Consider the following 19,586-nt stretch of genomic DNA (forward strand, 5'->3'; position numbering starts at 1 on the left):
ACAGGCATTTGGAGCCATATGTTTACCCCACTGTAGCATTTTGCTCTGCACTCGTGAGACACAGGCATTTAGAGCCATATGTTTACCCCACAGTAGCATGGTGCTCTGGTGAGACACAGGCATTCGGAGCCATATGTTTACCCCACAGTAGCATGGTGCTCTGCACTGGTGAGACACAGGCATTTAGAACAATATGTTTACCCCACAGTAGCATGGTGCTCTGCACTGGTGAGACATAGGCATGTAGAGCTTCTGGTGTCATTCAAAGTAGGTAGATTACATACCAGCCTGCCAGGAGATGGTAGACAGTTGAAACTGCTTTTCCAAGGATGATCTGCACCTCTCATCCCATGGCTTTTGTATAGAGACTAAATCTTTATCGAACCTCATATAGTATTTTAAGGCGATGTCTGTCTTCTAAAGCTTTCAACATAGAAACATAGAATCTGCATAACATTAAAGTATTGCTACTCAATGCTATGAGCCTTAAGAAAAAAAAAACTCTACTAATTACAAGCACTCCATCTCCTGAAAAAAAACAATATATTCATCATCACAGAGGCCTGGTTCTAGACCAGTGAAAGCACTCCACCTCTGCAGGGTTTTAATGCCTATCACATGTTCAGGACCACTGCATTAGATGCAGGTGATGTCTCCCTGCACTAAAATATGAACATTTGGATGCTGCACATGAAACTTAATTTGATCAGAAGATGGACACTGAGAGACCTACAGACTGTTACTTAGTATCTTAAAGAAATCCAATGAAGAGGTAAATTCTGATTAATTAAATGTGGCAGTCTTACAATATTGCTGAATTACACTTAAACTGTCTTGAAAATTCAGCAGTTCATATACGTATGCCTTGCATAATTGTCTTAATGAGGAGTGGGCCTCAGACTTATTTTTGATGCATGTATGGATGAACTGACTAAATAGTCTGACATCTTGTACACTGTCTTATCCAAGTTACTGAGAGTAATATTATCTACTTTTATGCATTAGTTATGGTGGACACTGCATGTCTAAAACCCAAGCATTTTTGATTTTTGTTAGGTCATCGTGTCGAGGACTAATGCAGCTGAGGACTGGGGCTCTTCTAATTTATTTATTCATTTTTGTGGAGGCCTGGGTCATTCTTTTTAAATAAACCAGAGTCCTCATCCTTAATATTTACAACATCAACTATGCAAAGCACTGTTGAATGGTACAGTGTTTAATAGATTTATCAAAAGAATCATTAACATTTTTGTGTGGGCAGGAACTATTGAACAGTTCGATGGATTTTGTAGACAGATTAATCAGACAGTAACTTGGCTTACATTTACTATTGGTAATAAAGGTACTTTAGTCCAATTTTTAGATATTGAAATAGGGATGGACACTGATAAAAAGACATTTAGGAGTAATGTTTATAGAAAGAAGACTTTTACTGATAATTATTTACATTTTGAAAGTTTTCACCCTAGACACATGAAAGTAAATGTATTTAAGGGTCAAGTTATTAGACTCAGTAAAATGATTAGTAATGATCAACAATTCAAAGTAGAGGTTGAAGTACTTAAGCAGCTCTTCCTTTGTAGGGGTTATTCTGTCGAACTATTGAATGATGTTATCAAATATGTTGAGAATCATAGGTCTGACAAGTATCCCCCTATTCTTAAAGCTGGATTTCAGAAGAAGGATTTAAGTCAGGATTTCACACAGAATGAGAAATTTAAATGTGCATTTCCAGTACATATGAGTGTTGATGGACCCAATATTAAAAGGATTGTACAATGGAATTGGAAAATTATTTTGGGCAATGATGAATTGAGTAAAGTTATAGGAACTGAACCTAATTTTATTAATAAAAAAAACTAAAAATCTGAAAGAGATTTTAGAAAGTGGTCATAGACTTGAAAATCATGATAGAATCACTACTATGTAAAGTACGTTTGCTTGTTTGAATTGTAATCACTGCAGATATATGATGGGTGTGCACAGTCATCATTTTAAACATTCAAAGTACACTTTAACAGCTAGAGGTAGGTTTGCTTGTTAGAGTGAAGGTTTAGTCTATCTTGCAGTATGTTCTAACTGTGAATATTTTTATATAGGAAAGACTATAAGAAAATTAAGATATAGGATTAGAGAACATCTCCTTGCTATAAAGAAAAAACATACAAATAATGCGTTAGCAAAGCATTCGTTAAATTGTGAACATTTTAAGAAATTCACTTTTTTTGTAGTAGAAAAAGTTGATACAGACAAATTTGTAGGTTCATTTAATAATTTTTTAGAGAGAATTGAGCTGAAATGACAGATTTTTTTTAAGAGCTGATGTAATACCTGGTATCAATGACAACATTTCAGTTAAAAGTTATTTAAATTATGTCAATTTTTGATATAAAGATGTTATAGTTATGTTTGAAATTTTATGTTTAGTTTATATTCATGTACAAATGGAATTGTAAGCAAATATTATATGTTTTTGAAGTATTACTGGTTTTGGAACAACTATGCCTTTAAGGTTTAATTACCACAGGATATGATGAAGGGATGTTTTTTATTTAAAAAGAAATGAAGTCAGTGATTGTTTAATTCTGAAGAAGTTCTATAATAAATGGGACAAAAGAGCTAAATTTATTCTGGCTCCAGTGTATGTTTTGTTTCATTTTTGATTTTTATTAGGTCATCGTGTCGAGGACTAATGCAGCTGAGGACTGGGGCTCTTCTAATTTATTTATTCATTTTTGTGGAGGCCTGGGTCATTTTTTTTTAAATAAACCAGAGTCCTCATCCTTAATATTTACAACATCAACTATGCAAAGCTGTGTTGAATGGTATAGTGTTTAATAGATTTATCAAAAGAATCATTAACATTTGTGATGGAAACATAATGTAGTAGTAGCAAATCCTTGGAAATCATGCCTTTTCCAGAGTACACTTCACCAAAGGGTTCTGTAACTCTTTAGGTAACAGAAATTATCTTTCAATAGTCTCACTTTAATTCCACTGTTCACTCGTCTTGTTTTTGACTGAAATTTATACATTCACTATGCAAGGCTGTGATCCAGAAAAAAATATCTGGTTCAACAGAAAAGTTCCATGTTAAACTCTGATAGCAAATGATATTAAAAAAATAACTAATTATCAGCACAATTTAGAGATGCCATAATAGTGGAGTCAGAGTAAGTTTACCATTCAAAAAATGTTGTTGTTGTAATGTACATGCTAGTAGTTCCTATTACAGTGATAAATGTCTGTTGGAGCACTGGGTATCTGTTGGAGCTTTGGGTGGTCCTCCGGTGTTGAAAAGGAGTGGAACAGGACAGTCACAGTGGCAAACACTGTCATATCACCATCATCATAGTTTGGGAACTGGCAGTCTCCCTTACCCTGTCTGATGAACAAATTGTAAACATTTACTGTGCCTACACAACCCTTATGCAGAATGTCACACATATGGCAATGCAACAAATAGGTACATGTAAAATGGCACATCTTCATGAATTACTTGTTTACACAGTCTTCCACTTTGGGCAAAATTGTACCTCAGAGTAATATGAGCACTTAGCTGAGAATGGTTGTGGGTTTGCTTATTTTGGGAGCAAGTAGGAATGAAGGGTAGAGGTGTGCACATGATATATGCATGTTTGGGTTTAACTTGCAGAGATGGAAATTGTGCAGATGTTTTCACATATCCTGACCGGGACTGCATAGCAAGTTATCAGGTGCATAGCATTTTGGTTGTCAGATATCGCAGTGCGTGACAGATGGAAGTACAAACTGTATATGCATATTACTACTGCAGATGTACTGGAGTAGGGGTATAAATTTTGTGCATGTGCTATAAATGCATGGGGTGAAGGGTGCACATAAAACAGATGCATGTCTATGCTAGAACTCTGAAGGGGTGGAGATATACCAAAGGTATGTAGTTCAGGGACTGGATTTCAGTGTACGGAGATCCATATTATACCAAATGGTGGAGAATATGCTGAAAGCCAAGACGTAAAATGAGATGTCGCTGCAAAGTATTCATCTGCAGGGGGGCACACTAGAATTAAGAAAGAGCTATTATATCTTTCTAAAGATTATATCATGTGGATGGGTGCAGTCTCCGTAGGTTAATGCTTAGGCTGCACTATTTGGGGAATGTAGATTACCCATTAAAGGGGGTTCAGATATTACCTTGTTATATAGACAGCAAGGAGGGTGCTGTTTGTGTCACAGTGTACTTATTGGAATTGCTATAGATCTGACTCATGTAGTTGCCCAAGACATGCAGTGGATGTCTCTGTTAGGAGAGCAGAGCAAATCAGTAACTGACTCCTAAGGTACTGTGCTTAAGGTTTTGGTTCATCCATGCTGAGTATCAGTTGGTTCTGTTATACACTAAGGAATTCAGCATGAACACTCAGGGTTGGTTTCAAACACTTTGTTGACCAAACTCTTATTACACTACTCATGATATAGTGCATTGCTTTTTTATTACTTTTAGCTTATATCTCTTAAATCTTTCTGCCAACTAATTTATTACAACTCTGTTATCTCCATGGCTTAGATGGAGGAAGCCCTCACTGTATCCCAGCTGACCTGGGTTTGAAGACCTAGAGCCACTGGTTTATAGTATAGTCCTGTGCATCTAACGCATGCTCATCTATGTGGGGGGGGGGGGGGCTGTGTTGTCCATTGCAGCATATCACGTACCCTGCAGATGTAGGTCAGGAGCATGTAGTTCTGGTAAAGGACATACATCAGCCACCTCAGTGCCAAGACAAAGGACATAAAAAGGAAACACCCTGCTAGCTGTCAAAATGGTGGTCATTCCATAACTGGTCCTTGTCCTTCATGAACAGTCGCCTGTTTGAGTCATGGGAGAGATAACAGGCCACACAGAAAAAAATAGATTTAAAAATAATTGTTCAAGATGAAAGAGACAGCTGTATTTCTAAGCATATCTCAAGTTAATATAATTAAAAAGAGGTATCTTAATAACTCCTGCAGCATCACAAAAAGTCACATTTTTCTGCGAACACTATACATATTTTTCCATAAAATCTGAAGCAGCACAGAACATATTATTGCACATCATTGAACCATACATATAATCACCTTGGTAGAAGTTCACAGAACGTATTACTGCACATAATGGTACCACATCTATAATCCCCTTGGTATACATTCACAGAATGTATTACTGCACATAATGGCAGCACACCTATAATCCCCTTGGTATAAGTTCACAGAACGTACTACTGCACATAATGGCAGCACACCTATAATTACCTTGGTGTAAGCTCACAGAATGCATTACTGCACATCCTGGTACCACATCTATAACCACCTTGGTATAACTTCACAGGATGTATTACTGGACATCATGGTACCACACCTGTAGTCACCTTGGTATAACTTCACAGGATGTATTACTGGACATCATGGTACCACACCTGTAGTCACCTTGGTATAACTTCACAGGATGTATTACTGGACATCATGGTACCACACCTGTAGTCACCTTGGTATAACTTCACAGAATGTATTACTGGACATCATGGCACCACACCCACAATCACCTTGGTAGAAGTTCACAGAACGTATTACTGAACATCATGGCACCATGCATATAATCACCTTGGTATAAGTTCACAGAATGTATTACTGCACATCATGGCACCACACCTATAAGCACCTTAGTATAAGTTCACAGAACATATTACTGCACATCATGGCACCACACCTACAATCACCTTGGTATAAGTTCACACAACATATTACTGTGCATCATGTCACCATGCATATAATCACCTTGGTATAAGTTCACAAGGTGTATTACTGGACATCATGGCACCACACCTATAATCACCTTGGTATAAGTTCACAGAATGTATTACTGCACATCATGGCACCATGCATATAATCACCTTGGTATAAGTTCACAGAACATATTACTGTGCATCATGGCACCATACCTGTTTTCTACTCTATCATCAGTTGTTTATTCATATTATAGGTCATTCGCAAAGTTTCTTCTTTATAAATTCCTGCACAAGCTATGCACAGACTAAGGCAAAATCTCCACTTAAATTCATATCACATGACTTATGAAGGACTTTTCAAATATGTGATTATAAATATAAAGGTAATATACCTTGTGTTGTTGATGGTTGAAACGTCCTTATTGACTGACGAAAGTTTTTCTTGCAACATGTTAATAGTTATAATAAAGAGGATTAGGTTTATCTGGAAAGAAGACAAACAGGCATTTTAATAAGAAGGGCAAACTCAATAATATTCAGTAGAATACTTTTGCAGCAAAGGTATGCAATTTATTTTCAGCACTGCTGTTTTTTATATAACAACAGTAACCATTGTTAGTGCAAAACTTTCATTCATTCTTATTTTGTAAGCTATACATAGAACTATATCAGTTACTGCTATTATATTTAACCTAACTGTTGCCAAATGTGTTTAAATAACTATGTATATGTAAACACACATATAGAGTATATTCAGAAATTTTGCAAGCATGATTAGCTGGCATCCACAGCACTGAAAAAAAACATCAACTACATAGATCATCAACAACCCAATATATTGAAACATAGTCCACTAACTAATCTAATAACATGTACACTACCTAAAGGCTAACACACTCCTTTGTGATACTACTCTTAACAACTAAAGTACTTAACTGCACCACACAAAGCCCATATCTAACATCTACAAATCTGCATTTCACTGTCCTCCCACTATGGGAAAAGCCAAAATCAGTGAGGAGACAAAGTAATCATTGTTATTGCATCCCTTTAATTCTTTCTCATTTTGTAAGACATGTACTTAAAATGGTATCAGTTACTGTTCTTATATTTCTGCAAAGTGTTACCAAACATGTCTGAATACATACATGTATGTAGACTCTTAGTGCAAGAATTCTGGGCAAAACCAAAATGAGTGGTAAGACAAAGACCAAAAAACAGTAACATTGTTGCTTTTATGAACTTAAGAGAGTTGCTCCAATAACAGATTTTGCATTAGCATACTTTTTCTGAAAGATATGAAGTTTGAAACTCAAATGTTTGTCATTGTTTAATGAGTTCAATTCCCAATAATTTTACAGAAAATGACAAACTTTATGAGAAATAAACCAACATATGAGGCAAAAATCTGAACATTCTGCAAAAGTCTGGACATTTGACAGGTATGCTCCCCTGAAAAAAAGATTTATTTTTGGGGGGATTGCTTGTTTGTGTGGATGTCATACAGGTTTGATCATCTCAACTCAATGTTAAGCTGTTCGATATTGCAGTCTTTGGATGAGGAACTATGACTCACACTCTTCAACATGGGGGTTTTGCCTGCAAACCCCTTACTTATGTATACTGACTCTATTGTCTCACAACCACAACAAAAGGGAAAACACTACATTAAGGCTATAGTTGACTAAACAACACTTGACCATAGTAATGATTGCATCCTGTTGTTGTTGTGTCTTTCAGCTTTTCCCGGTTAGGGGTTGCCACAGCAGAACTCCGGTCCGCTAATGATTGACAGTGGATTTTTACGTGCCGAGTTGCCAGCCCAGACACACAACCTTCAATGAAGGTACACCCATTTATGCATGTCTCCACACAGAAGACGCTCTAGCTGAGAATCTAACGGGACAACGTCTTACTGTGAGGCAACAACGCTACCGCAGTACCACCACCGCAGTCTGCGCCAGGTCAACAAACTCTGTTGCCAGCAAAGTATGCAAGCAGCTACTATATACACATTATCTATCTGTATTGGTATATACCTATCAATATATCAATATATAGATAGATATACATACACACATACACACACACACACACACACACACACACACACACACACACACACACACACACACACACACATACACACACACACATACACACACCACACACACACACATGTATGTTATATATCTAAGCATAGATGGACTTTACCTAATGGAGTACTAATCTCTGTGTTAGAATATGGATTCCGCAATGTACAGCTGTGTAAATAAACTTACCATAACAGTAGATGTTCATATAGTTCACTGCTGCAGTAGTGTAAGCTATATAGGATGTATCCTGCTAAGGACTGGACATCTGGCCAGCTTCCAAAGCTGTAGGGAACCTTCTACACACATTTACTTGCATAACTGCCCTATGCTCAATATTAGATCACTGTTACAGTAGCCAAAGCTATATTGGATGAGTACCAAAGCTCAGAGAGGGCAATGAAGAATCAGAATCTAGGAACCCTTGTAGAATGACTCTAGAAAACCCTGCCATGGCCCTAGAGAAACAATAAATCTCATAGTGCTTGGTTGAAGTATGAAGAGGGAACCAAGTTGCTACCTTTAGAATATTTCTATAGTTCACCTCTTTCAGAAAAGCAGAAAAAGTAGCCATAGTCCTGATAGAATGGTCTCTGACTTTGCCTGGAAGTACCTTGTCATGATATGAATAACAAAACTAAATGGCAAAGGACAGCCATTTTGAAATATTGTGTTTTTGATACTGAGTTTCTCTTTTCTTTACCAACATAAGGAATTAATAGTTGGTTATGATTTATGAAGTCATTTGTCAGTATAGTATCTGGGTTATCTGTGGACATCCAGAGAGTGTCAAATTTTCTCTCTGTTACTTTTTTGGTTCTATAAAGAATATGGAAAGATGAACTCTCAAACCACTTTTGGCATAAAAGATGGGCTGGCTCTCAAAGAAACCCTATCTTTGTGAAACATGTGATAGGGCTGAGTCACCTAAGTATCTACATCTCAGATACTCTTCTTTCCGAAATCATGCCAATAAGTAACACTTTTTCTAAGACAGGAACTTAAATTAGCATCATGAGCTAGTTCAAAGGGAACATTTCCAGTACAAAGCTAAAATTTAAGGGAGAAGCCACCCATTTTCAAGGTGGACAAATATGTAACATCCCTTTCAGAAAATGATAAAAAAGAAAGGGTGGAATCCATAAGCAGACAGTAGAAATGGCCAAAAGATGAACCTTAATCGAACAGCGAGAAAGCCCAGAGTATTGTAGAACCAATGGTGTTTGAGCCTTAAAAAGATTCTCATTTCATTTTCTGGCACCAATTACAAAATATTTTCCACTTAACCATATTTGATTTTCTAGTTGCAGGTTTCTTAGTCTCATTTAACACCTGCTGTAGGTACTCAATGAAAGAGTGCCTAAAACGTATTAAACTGTTATCATCCATGATCTGAAGAACTTGAAGACTGAGGTGGATCAGAGAGCTCAGAATTATCAGAGGAAAGGGTGAGCAAGCATACAGAAATATTCCTGTCCATGAGAATGAAAAGACATTTGTCTTCTAGGCGTCCAGGAGCATAACTTCTTTAACTGTCTGTTGTGAATAGAGAGAGGTAAACAGATCTAATTGAGGAAATACAATTTCATGAAAAACCCCAGGATGTCACTTCCAATCCAGAGGGTCTGTCCTGGTTCTGTTCATATTTTCTGCTACAAAAGTCAGCTCTTATGAAATATAAGTAGACTATAGAGACAGCTGAGTTGTAGGGCTAGTTCTCAGGCAATCATTGCTGAACTGCAGCCTCATGGTTTCAGAAAAGGATAACTCTTCTGCTGTGGAATGCATAGATATACCTTTGATAGACTCAGATTCACAATTTTTTGATGTAGAAACCTGAGACTCATACTTCAAGACTTTACTTCCTGCTCAACAGACTTAGAATCAGAATCTGAAAGGGAGGGAGGTTCTTTCATTTTATACTGGATAAAAAAAAACACAAAAAGAAAAATCTAGCAAAGCTAGACTTTCTACTGTGTGATACCTTAAAAGAAAAAGTCACGGACATTCAGAATTGCCATTTAGCTGAAACACCTGATATCCTTAAAAGGTTATTTGCATATATTCCATATTACCTCTGATACAAGAGGTTTATGTTATCACACAGTGGAAAGTTTAGCTTTGCTAGATTTTTCTTTTTGTGTTTTTAATCAAGTGGTTTTCCTGTGTGACCTTTTCCTCATTGTTTTAGTTTATACTGGATAAAAGATTCAGGGTTTTATAGCTGAAAGGTTTAAATAAACCCTCAAAAAAGAAAATCATTCCTCTTTTGTTCCCTTTGAAGGGATTGAAGGAGCAGATTTGTATTTAAGTTTATGCGTCCCCTTCCTGGAAGTCTCTATAAAAAACAAAAGCATTCTGATGTTCAGTCATCTCACTGGGAGTCTGATTCCTCAGTCTGGCTCTGTAAGGGTAAGATATTTACTCCTTCATCCCATCCCTGCAAGAATAGTTCACCCATGGCCAAAGTGGAAGTGTGAGCAGCCTTGAAGGACATGCTTATCTCTTTGTTCTTAGGACTGCACAAGGAGCAAAGCCACAAGAGTTGAGAAGAGCTAACAGATGACTTAAGGGCTCCAGTGTAGTCACAGAAGTCACCTGCTGAAGGCTGAGGCATAGAGGAAGCCAGAATGTAAACCAAAGTCTCTCTAGAAACATTTGTCTTCTTGGTGATTGGATTGGGATCATGTAAGTAATGGGAACCCTACTCCATGACTCTGTGGGTGAAAGCCTTCAACTTTTAATTTTCTAAATATAAGAGAAGGGAACTACACCTGCTCCTAAGAGGTTTAGGGATAAAAGAATGCAAATTGGACAGCACTGAATGTCATGCTCCTTCGCATAGCAAAACAGATAGGACACGTGATGATCTTTACAGGGAATCTGATAACAACACAAACACTTCCCATTTCTGTCAGACATAAATGCTGAGAAAGATAAAACCTTTCTGCAAAAACAGGAAAGAAGATTCCAACAAGGTACTTTTCTGTCCACTTAATAAGACTAGCTGGCTGGTGAACCTGAGAAGTTGAAGCTGAAAGAGAGACTTACTAGAGGTAGCTTCAATAGCGAAAACATCTGATTTTTTTGCCTGTGTATCTACATTTTATACTGACTTACTTTAAAGCTCTAGTATACACACAGGTTAGTAGAGGTTACCCTAAAGCTGTGGAAGCTGGGTGGACATCCAGTCCTTGGCAGGATACTTCCCATATAGCTTAGGCTACTGCAACCATAATCTAATTATGAACATTTGCCTTAAACTCATCCTATAATACTATGCTGCTACAAACCACTATCAAAATAATCACATCATTATATTGTCAGCTCACTGAACAACTTCAAACAATTTCAGCTCTCCCTACAACAGCTAGAGCCTCACTACATCTTCCTACTGTCACATTTAAACTGATCACATATTAGTTAGCTAATTTTAATAATGTAAATATATTTACAAGCCTCTTAACTCCATAGAAAATACCTCACTTTGTTTATTTGACTATTCACAGACAAACTCCAAATCTCATGATCATGCAGCTAGTAACAATTTGCTACTACTGCTTCTATTACTACTATTAATACTATGTCTGACTTACTTACTTTCAATTTTACCTAATTTAAACATGTTACAGACAAAGAAAAGTAAGTCTGTTCCTTCTTATACATCGAAAGTACTGATGACTTCTCTTTTAAATTTGGCTACAGAAAGTTTCACTATATTACTTCAAAGTAACTAGCAAGTTAGGAAAGTTTCTTTGCAAATGCATTAAACAATTAACAGTGTTTAATAAATAGCTGTTTACTATGTATGATATCACACATCGTTCAGATTTTTTTCCATTTATTTTATTGTATTTTAAGATACTTATCGAACAAATCATAAGAGAAACATCAGATTGACATTGACATATAAAAGAAAGCAACCTTGATAGAGCAATAACAGATATATAGTCTTTTGCATCCTTTCCTACAATAAAAAGGAAAGGAAGTCACAGATAGATTAAACACTTCAAAGGGTAAAACAATTAGAAATAAATAGTTAATGAAAGGATAATTCTAACCAAACTATATAAAACTATTTACATACAATGCTACAACGAGTTAAGATAATAATCTTCACAAACCTATTAAAAACTGGGAATAATTTTCAAAAACTTTAACCTTTTATTTGCCAAGAGGAAAAAACACTTCTATTTTAATTTTAAATAGGGTTGAGATGATGTCTGTGTTCATGATTTAACTTATTTCAAAATGTGTTTGAGGATGATGTTCCAAAAACTCTCATATTTTGCATACTAATTTCTATTTCCTATGAACAAGTTATGAGATGTAATGTATTTGGAGGCCATGCTTCTAAAGCCCTTCCATGCTATTTTTGTCCTATCCAGCCAGTTCTGGGTAATGTAAAGCTCAGCTAATTCAAAAAGAGAAATTTGGATGTATAGGTCAAATTTGGGCATAGTGACTGAACGTACATGTTAGATAGCAAATTCCCATGAAAGGGTACATTTCCCGTAACCCATTTTCTTAAGTTTGACCCTTAATGAATTCCAAAGGTTTTGTGCATATTTACAGTACCAGAGAATGTGTAAGAGGTCAGCAGTTTCTGATGCACAGAATGGGCAAAGAGGAGATATGTTTGGGTTAAACTTGTTTAGTTATTCTGGCATGTAGTAGGCATTATTATTTATCATTAACGGGGTATAAACAAGTTTTTTTAAAGGGAGAGAATTTGATTGTATTTTCAATAGCATGAGAGTTGGACATCAGTTAATGTTGCACTTTTGTCCTTCCAATACTGTGTGTACGTGAGAGAAGATTGGTATCTAATAGAGGTAATCAGCATATATGCATTTGAGAGCATATTTTTATGCATTAAAAGTTTCAGTAAGGTTTGTACAAGATTTACCTCTTCCAGTACATTTTCCGGGAAACCTTTTGTAGATACAAGTTCTTTAATTTGTCTCAGCATTGCAGTATATTTGTTGTTTAAATTGAGATTTTTTTCTGATATCATTTAAGGAACTATCTTTTAGATTGCAGAAGTCCCAGATGGTGTAATCTTTAATTAGGTATTGGTCTAAGTTTATAATTTTATTACATATTTTAAAGTTCGGATTTAAATGAATTGGTTGCAGAAGAACAAGCATGTGCTCTAATTGTAGGGTAGAAAGAAGGTTTTGGAATGTGCTGATTTTATGTTTGATTAGATTATGTAATTTAAGGCCTTTTATTATGGATTTGTTAATGAAAGGTAAAGATTTGGGGTTAATGTTTGCTTTTTTGGCATGGGCATACCATATTGTAATCCATAGTAGAGACCAAGTATTATTTTGGGGTTATGCTCTGCAATTAAAGTGATTCGATTGGAACAAATTATGCCGTAGTATAAAATGAAATCTGGCAGGCCTAACCCTCCCTTGTTTTGGAAACATTTTTTTTTAGATAGATTTCATTAGAGTTCTACTGATTCTTCTGAATAAGTTCATATGAATGACAGAGTTAGTTGCATTGAGTTGATATAATATTTTGAAAAGAATGTTCATTGTTATGACTGCTACTTTGGTTAAGACAGGAAGTTACATGTTTTCCTTCTATCCAGGTCATGTTCAATACTAGTCCAAGATCTATGAAGGTTATTTTGAAAAGTATTTTTTTTTTTTTGGTTGTGTTCAAACTTTATTCCCAGATATTTGAATACGTAGTTTAATTTAATTTCAGCTTCTGGGAAAAGAGGGGAGTTGTGGCCTACCAGATTGATTGGGAAAATTAGAGACTTGGAAGAATTAATTTTATAACTGGATGTTTTCGAGAAAATGTCAATAGATTTTAAAATGTTATCTAGGTCAGTGTTAGGTACTTCAAAATACAGGTTGAGGTCATCTATGAAGGCTAATAGTAGAAGGATGTTATTCAATATTTCACGTATGTGGTGGAAGCTTCTTTGTGATAGATATAAGAATAGAGGTTCAATGTATATGTTAAAGAGACAGGGTGAAAGGGGGCAACCTTGCCATGTACCAGTAATTTGTTTTATATGCTTAGAGTAGGTTTATTAATGACCAGTGTGGTATAAGAGGAATTTTATAGCATTTTAATTATGTTTATGAAATCATTTAGGATTTTAAAATATTGTAATGTTAAAAACAAGAAATCTAAATTTACTCTATCAAATGTTTTAGTAGTATCAAGTGCCAGGACATTTAGGAAATGTATCCTTCCCCAGCAACTATATAGCTGCATCCAGATTAAGAGTATTATCCCATGTTTGTCTTCCCTGCATGAAGCCTGATTGTTCTGGGGATATGATTGAAGGTAGAATTTTTTGTCTGTTTGCTAGCATTGTGGAGAAAAATTTAATATTTACGTTGATGAGTGATATTGGCCTATAATTTGCTGAGTTAGTTTTGTCAGTGCTAGCTTTGTGAATGAAAATGGTTTTGGAGTTATTTAAATGCATGTCTTTAAAGCCACATTTTGTAATATGATTAAAGACCTTAAGAAGGATAGGAGTCAGTTTGGAAGCAAAGGTTTTATAGAAATTCGAAGTAAACCCATCAGGACCATGGGCTTTGTTTTTTAATAGTTTTAATTGCACCTGTAATTTCTTCTGACAAAAAAGGGGACTCCTAGGAAGCAGCTTGGTATTTGTCAATATTTGGAAATGTACGGTTGTTAAAGAAAGTGTTGTTGGTCTCTAGAGAGGGTATATCTTGTGGTCCATACAATTTCCTGTATATTGTTTTAAATATATCAATAATTTCTTGATTAGTAGTGAATAGGTTATTGTTATAATTTATTTGTGAAATCATGAGGGATTGAGAAATGTTTATGAGTCTAGCATGTAACTTTGAAGGCTGCTGAGACCACTCTGAGTACTTAGCAAGGAGTTTCGTCTCCAGGAAAGAGAGATTTTCTGTGTGCAACAAGTATAAATCTTTTTGTATCATTCAGAATTTTAAACTGCAACATTTTAGGTTTCATATACTCAGGACTTCCTCTCACTCCCAGAAGGTGTTTTTTTTTTTGTTATTGAGTGGCTTTTGTTCCACCCTTTCCACTTTCAGAGTGTTTTCATACTGAAATATTCAAATCCCATGTGTAATTTGAATTTCATATTGTAGTTGTCCAAAATATTTCACTGATTTATACTGACTGCAAAATCAATATAAATTTTTGATTTTGTTGGCCCATGGTCCAGGTCATGGCTTAAAGGGTTCCCTGGGCTAACCCTCCTACATGCTTAGCAAATTTTAAATAATGATAAGTAATGTTAAATAAAGTCATGTGTCCAAGTGGCACAAGTTTTCAGTGTACCATATGACTGGGAAGACACATCATGGAATCTGTTACATTTTGCTAACCATAAGTACAATTTTATACTGTATTTTGCACTTTTAAACACATATTTGCTATATTCTTCCTGACTTTAAAAGTCTTCTTGTTGATTTGTTGCATTTTGTCTGCTGTAGCGTAGACTAGATTCAGACCTGCTGAATCTGGTTCTGTTTGTTAAACTGAGCACTAAACCAGGCTATCTTTTGTTGGAGAGGGTCTCCATACTCCCTTGTGGCAGGAGAGTCTAGTTAGGACTCATCTGATTCAAGATTGTTGGAACAGGGCTCAGTTATTAGCATTTTATTTATTAGTTAAATGGTTTAATTCAGTTTGCTCACTGGTTTAACACAGCTCTACAGAGATAGGTGACCAGCCACTGCTCTGCTGTATTCATCTGAGCAAACCAAGGAATTTGTTGCAATTTGCTAGTCATAAATACACTTTTATAGTGTATTTTGTACTTTTAAACTGTATTTTTGCTAGACTGCTATTTTTTAAAAACTGTTCTTGCTGATTTGTTGCACTTTTTGTCTGCTGTAGCATAGACTAGATTCAGACCAAGTGAATTTAGTTTTGTTTGTTAAATTGAGCACTGACCTAGGTTATCTTTTTGTTGGAGTGGACCCCCTGCATTCTTGTGGCAGAAGAGTACAGTTAAAGACTCATCTGATTGAAGATTGCTGGCACAGGGCTCAGGTCTGAGCTTTTTTATTGGTTAGATTGTTTAATTCAGTTTACTCACTGCTGCCACATAAGCCCTGTATTTGCACGGGTTTGCACTTGTTTTAACACAGCTCCACAGAGTTTGGCAACCAGCCACTGCTGTGTTGTATCCACCTGTTTATGTGTCATGCACCTCCGTGCACCATCTTGCACTACCATGCAGTTTGGGTAACCATTGTCAGTTATAGATGCAAAAACTTCAGTAGATAAATTTTCCATTAGTAACTGCTCATGATCTGGCCAAGAAGTCCTTAAATTGCATTTTGCTGCACAGAGAGTACCCCAGCTGTGCATTTGCCCCTTAAACAGTCCCAAAACGACCACATGTACAATAGTTGCATACCGTTTAGAGAACCCCTACTAGTACTGACCTTTTATATAGCATCCCATTAGTAGAGACCCTGTTTAGACCACCCAGTTATACTATACCCCTTCATCTTCTCTCACCACTGTGAAAACAGGATTTAAACTAGCATTATAGATGGTCAGTTTCCCTCCATTTCTCCTACCATCCTGATTGACATTGGTATCCTCAGGCAGTGTAGCAACTGCCTAATGTACATTGACAATCCTCTACTCCTACATAATCCAAGTACAATTTGTGAGAGATGCATCTACACTAAGAATCTGGAATTCTTGGTCTCTTGCACACAGAACAGTAGCACTGAACAAGTTGCCAGCTCACTTACTACACCACCTATGCAAACCATGCACTTAACACATAAACCATCATATGTGGAGTTACTCACCAGAAATCTACCTAAACACCAGAGATCTTCAAAACACAAACATACTACACCTAATACAGCACCTACAGCACTCAATACTCATAAAAAACACAAGTACCAGTGTCTCAACAAATAAGCCCCTAAGGCAAAGCACATCTAAACCAAATGTTTTAGTCGTAGGTTACTCAATTGTGAGACACACAGATGTCCCACTCCCCATGCTGGACAAGAAGACAATTAAGGTCAGCTATCTATCAGGTGCCAGGATCCATCAGATCACACATGCACTTAAGTCTCTCAACAGCAAGTATCATTATGACTCTGTCATAGTTCATGTTGGTGTGAGCGACTTGAAACGTACCTAAATGGATTATATAAAGTGAGACATGATTGAGCTCGATGAATATGTGTCCCAGGCAGGTATGTCCCTTGAGAAGCATTCTACCCTCTACTAGAATGATACCACAATATAAACAAAAAGTGATTGAGTTCAACAATTGGCTTTGTTTCTGGTGTCATTCTAAGGGGATCCAATTCCTGTCAGCCTAGGATGACGTGGTTAATAGACCATGATGCTTTGCCAGAGATGGTCTTCACCTGTCACCTCTAGGCAATCAATTACTGGCTAAGGCATTTGCCTCTCCCATAGTGCCTTTTTAGACAAGGTCTCAAGAACAAAATGTCCAATGTGAAAATATCAGTGACAAATAGATTAAAGGTTATGCTGCTAAATGTTAAGAGTTTAAATCAGAAACTGCACTGTCTGGAAGTGATCCTTACCCTGGAGGATGTTGACATCTGTGCAGTCAAAGAAACTTGGATCAGGGCCACAGAGAGTACCCCAGAAATGCAAGGCTACAGTGCCTTCCACACTTTCAGACCGCAAAATGAATACATGATAACCAATGGAGAAGGAGTATCTATCTTCATCAAAGATTAATACACCTCTAGACAGGTTAGACAGGAAAACTCCATGGAGTTAGTACAAGTTCAACTAATTGTGGGTAACACCCCCCCTTCAAGTCGTCATTAGCCATAGGTCCCCTTTAATGAACCAAGATACCCCTGCTGTTTATTTGCACCTACTTGAGTCAATCAAATTACTACCAAGTACCAAACACTGTAATCATGGGTGATTTTAACTATCCCTCCATTGACTGGGAAACTTATACAAGTACCAAGATGCTCACACAAAAGTTCCTGGACTTTGTTAACACTAATGCCATGGAACAAATAGTATGCAACCCCACAAGGTCCTCAAATATTCTCTAGCCGGTCCTCACCAACAAGATGAATGGTGCACTACCACAAGTATAGGACTCTCATTGGTTAAATCTGATCCTAAATCAGTCACATTTGAAGTAGCTATAACACCCTAACCCCTCTTAGGTGAAATTAGACTGAAATGTTCACCAAAGCTAATTATACCCTCTTAAGGGATGGCATAAATCATTTCCAGGCTCCTGTTTCCACAGATGGCATTGACAACTATACTAAGGTATACACAAATGTCCTCTACAAACACTTATACAAATGTATTGACACAGCTGTACCTGTTAATCAAAACAAGGTCCTCAAGATATCCTGGTGGGCATCTAGCATTAATAAGATATACAACAAGAGGAAGAAGTTGCTGTCTAAGAATAAAAAAGAGGTCCCAGCACTGGAGGAACACCCTTCTCTGCTTGAACAAACAAACAGACAACTTGTAAAATCCTCTAAGGGCAACTTTGAAAAAAAATGAGTAACTATAGCTAAGGATATTCATAAGGCATTCTTCAGCTATATCCACAACCTAAAAAGAAGGATCCAGATGTGTGCTGAACTAGCTGTGAATGGCATCACACATACTGATCCTGTGAATATAGCTAATCTATTAACTGATGAGTTTGGTAAAAATTCACCCTCTTGCCCCCTCCAAACATTCCACAAAGCATTCCCACTACATCTCCATCACCTTGCATCGCCAAAGAGCAAGTCATTACTGCTCTCTCCAAGGACAAAAATACAGCCTCTATGTGACTGGATGGCATCCCAGGTTGTGTTTTAGATGGTCTTGAACATGACTTAGCAACTACATTAGTCACTCTCTTCAACCACAGCATGAGTACTGTTTTTTGTCCTGCTGAATGGAAAACAGCAACCGTCTTCCCTCTCATAAAATGGGTATAGCAACAGACCCTGTGAACTACAGACTCATAAGCTTAACCAGCCTTATCTGTAAGGCCATGAAACAAATCATCATGGACCTTATTAATGAGGATATAGGAAATCTCTAAACCCTTGATCTGACATAGTTTGGTTTTGTCAAATGCAGGTCATGCCTTTTAAACCTGGTGGACTTCCTTGAAAATGTCACCAGAGCCATAGATGAAGGCAAATCTCTGCATGCACAGCATACTTTGACTTAGTCAAGGCCTTCAACATAATCCCACATTTGGGCATTATTGATAAACTCTACCAGTTAAATAGCAACCCTTATGTCATCAGGTGGGTTGCTAACTGGCTCACCGACAAATCACACTGAGTCAAAGTCGCATACTTTACCTCAACTAGTAGGGTTCCATAGGGGTTAGTGCTGGGCCCCTTATTGTTTGGAATATACTTCTCAGAAGTTCAGGCCAAAATAGATAGGTTGTGTCTGTCTAAGTTTGCTCATGAGTGCAAATTAGTTGCAATCATTTGCTCCCCAAACAATGTCAATATACTTCAAGAGGGACTTACTCAAACCAATGATTGGTGCTAAAGCCATGGACTCAAACCCAATGCAAAAAATGCATTATCACCCCCTTCGGTAAAAACAATAACCCTGCAGAGCATCATAAAAATATTAATACCCTAAGTAACAACTCAGTAGTAAGAGACTTGGGACAGCAATTTCACTGTAGCCTAAATTTTGACCACCAGGTGTCTACTGTGGTAAGGAAGGCATTCTACATCACACACCTCAGTAGCAA

The 19,586-nt window shown here is 36.8% G+C and overlaps 1 protein-coding gene across 1 annotated transcript in view; it reads right to left on the bottom strand.

Moving 5' to 3' along the window:
- LOC122810729 (adhesion G protein-coupled receptor E3-like) overlaps positions 1 to 19,586 on the bottom strand; it is a 310,639-nt gene that overhangs the window by 79,375 nt on the left and 211,678 nt on the right. Inside the window, exon 5 of the mRNA XM_044082293.1 lies at positions 6,140 to 6,231. Within this exon, the coding sequence (XP_043938228.1) occupies positions 6,140 to 6,231 (92 nt within the window). The remainder of the gene's footprint in view (positions 1 to 6,139; positions 6,232 to 19,586) is intronic.

Source organism: Protopterus annectens, chromosome 9.part0 (assembly GCF_019279795.1).
Source record: "Protopterus annectens isolate FY-2018-M chromosome 9.part0, PAN1.0, whole genome shotgun sequence".
NCBI lineage: Eukaryota > Metazoa > Chordata > Ceratodontiformes > Protopteridae > Protopterus > Protopterus annectens.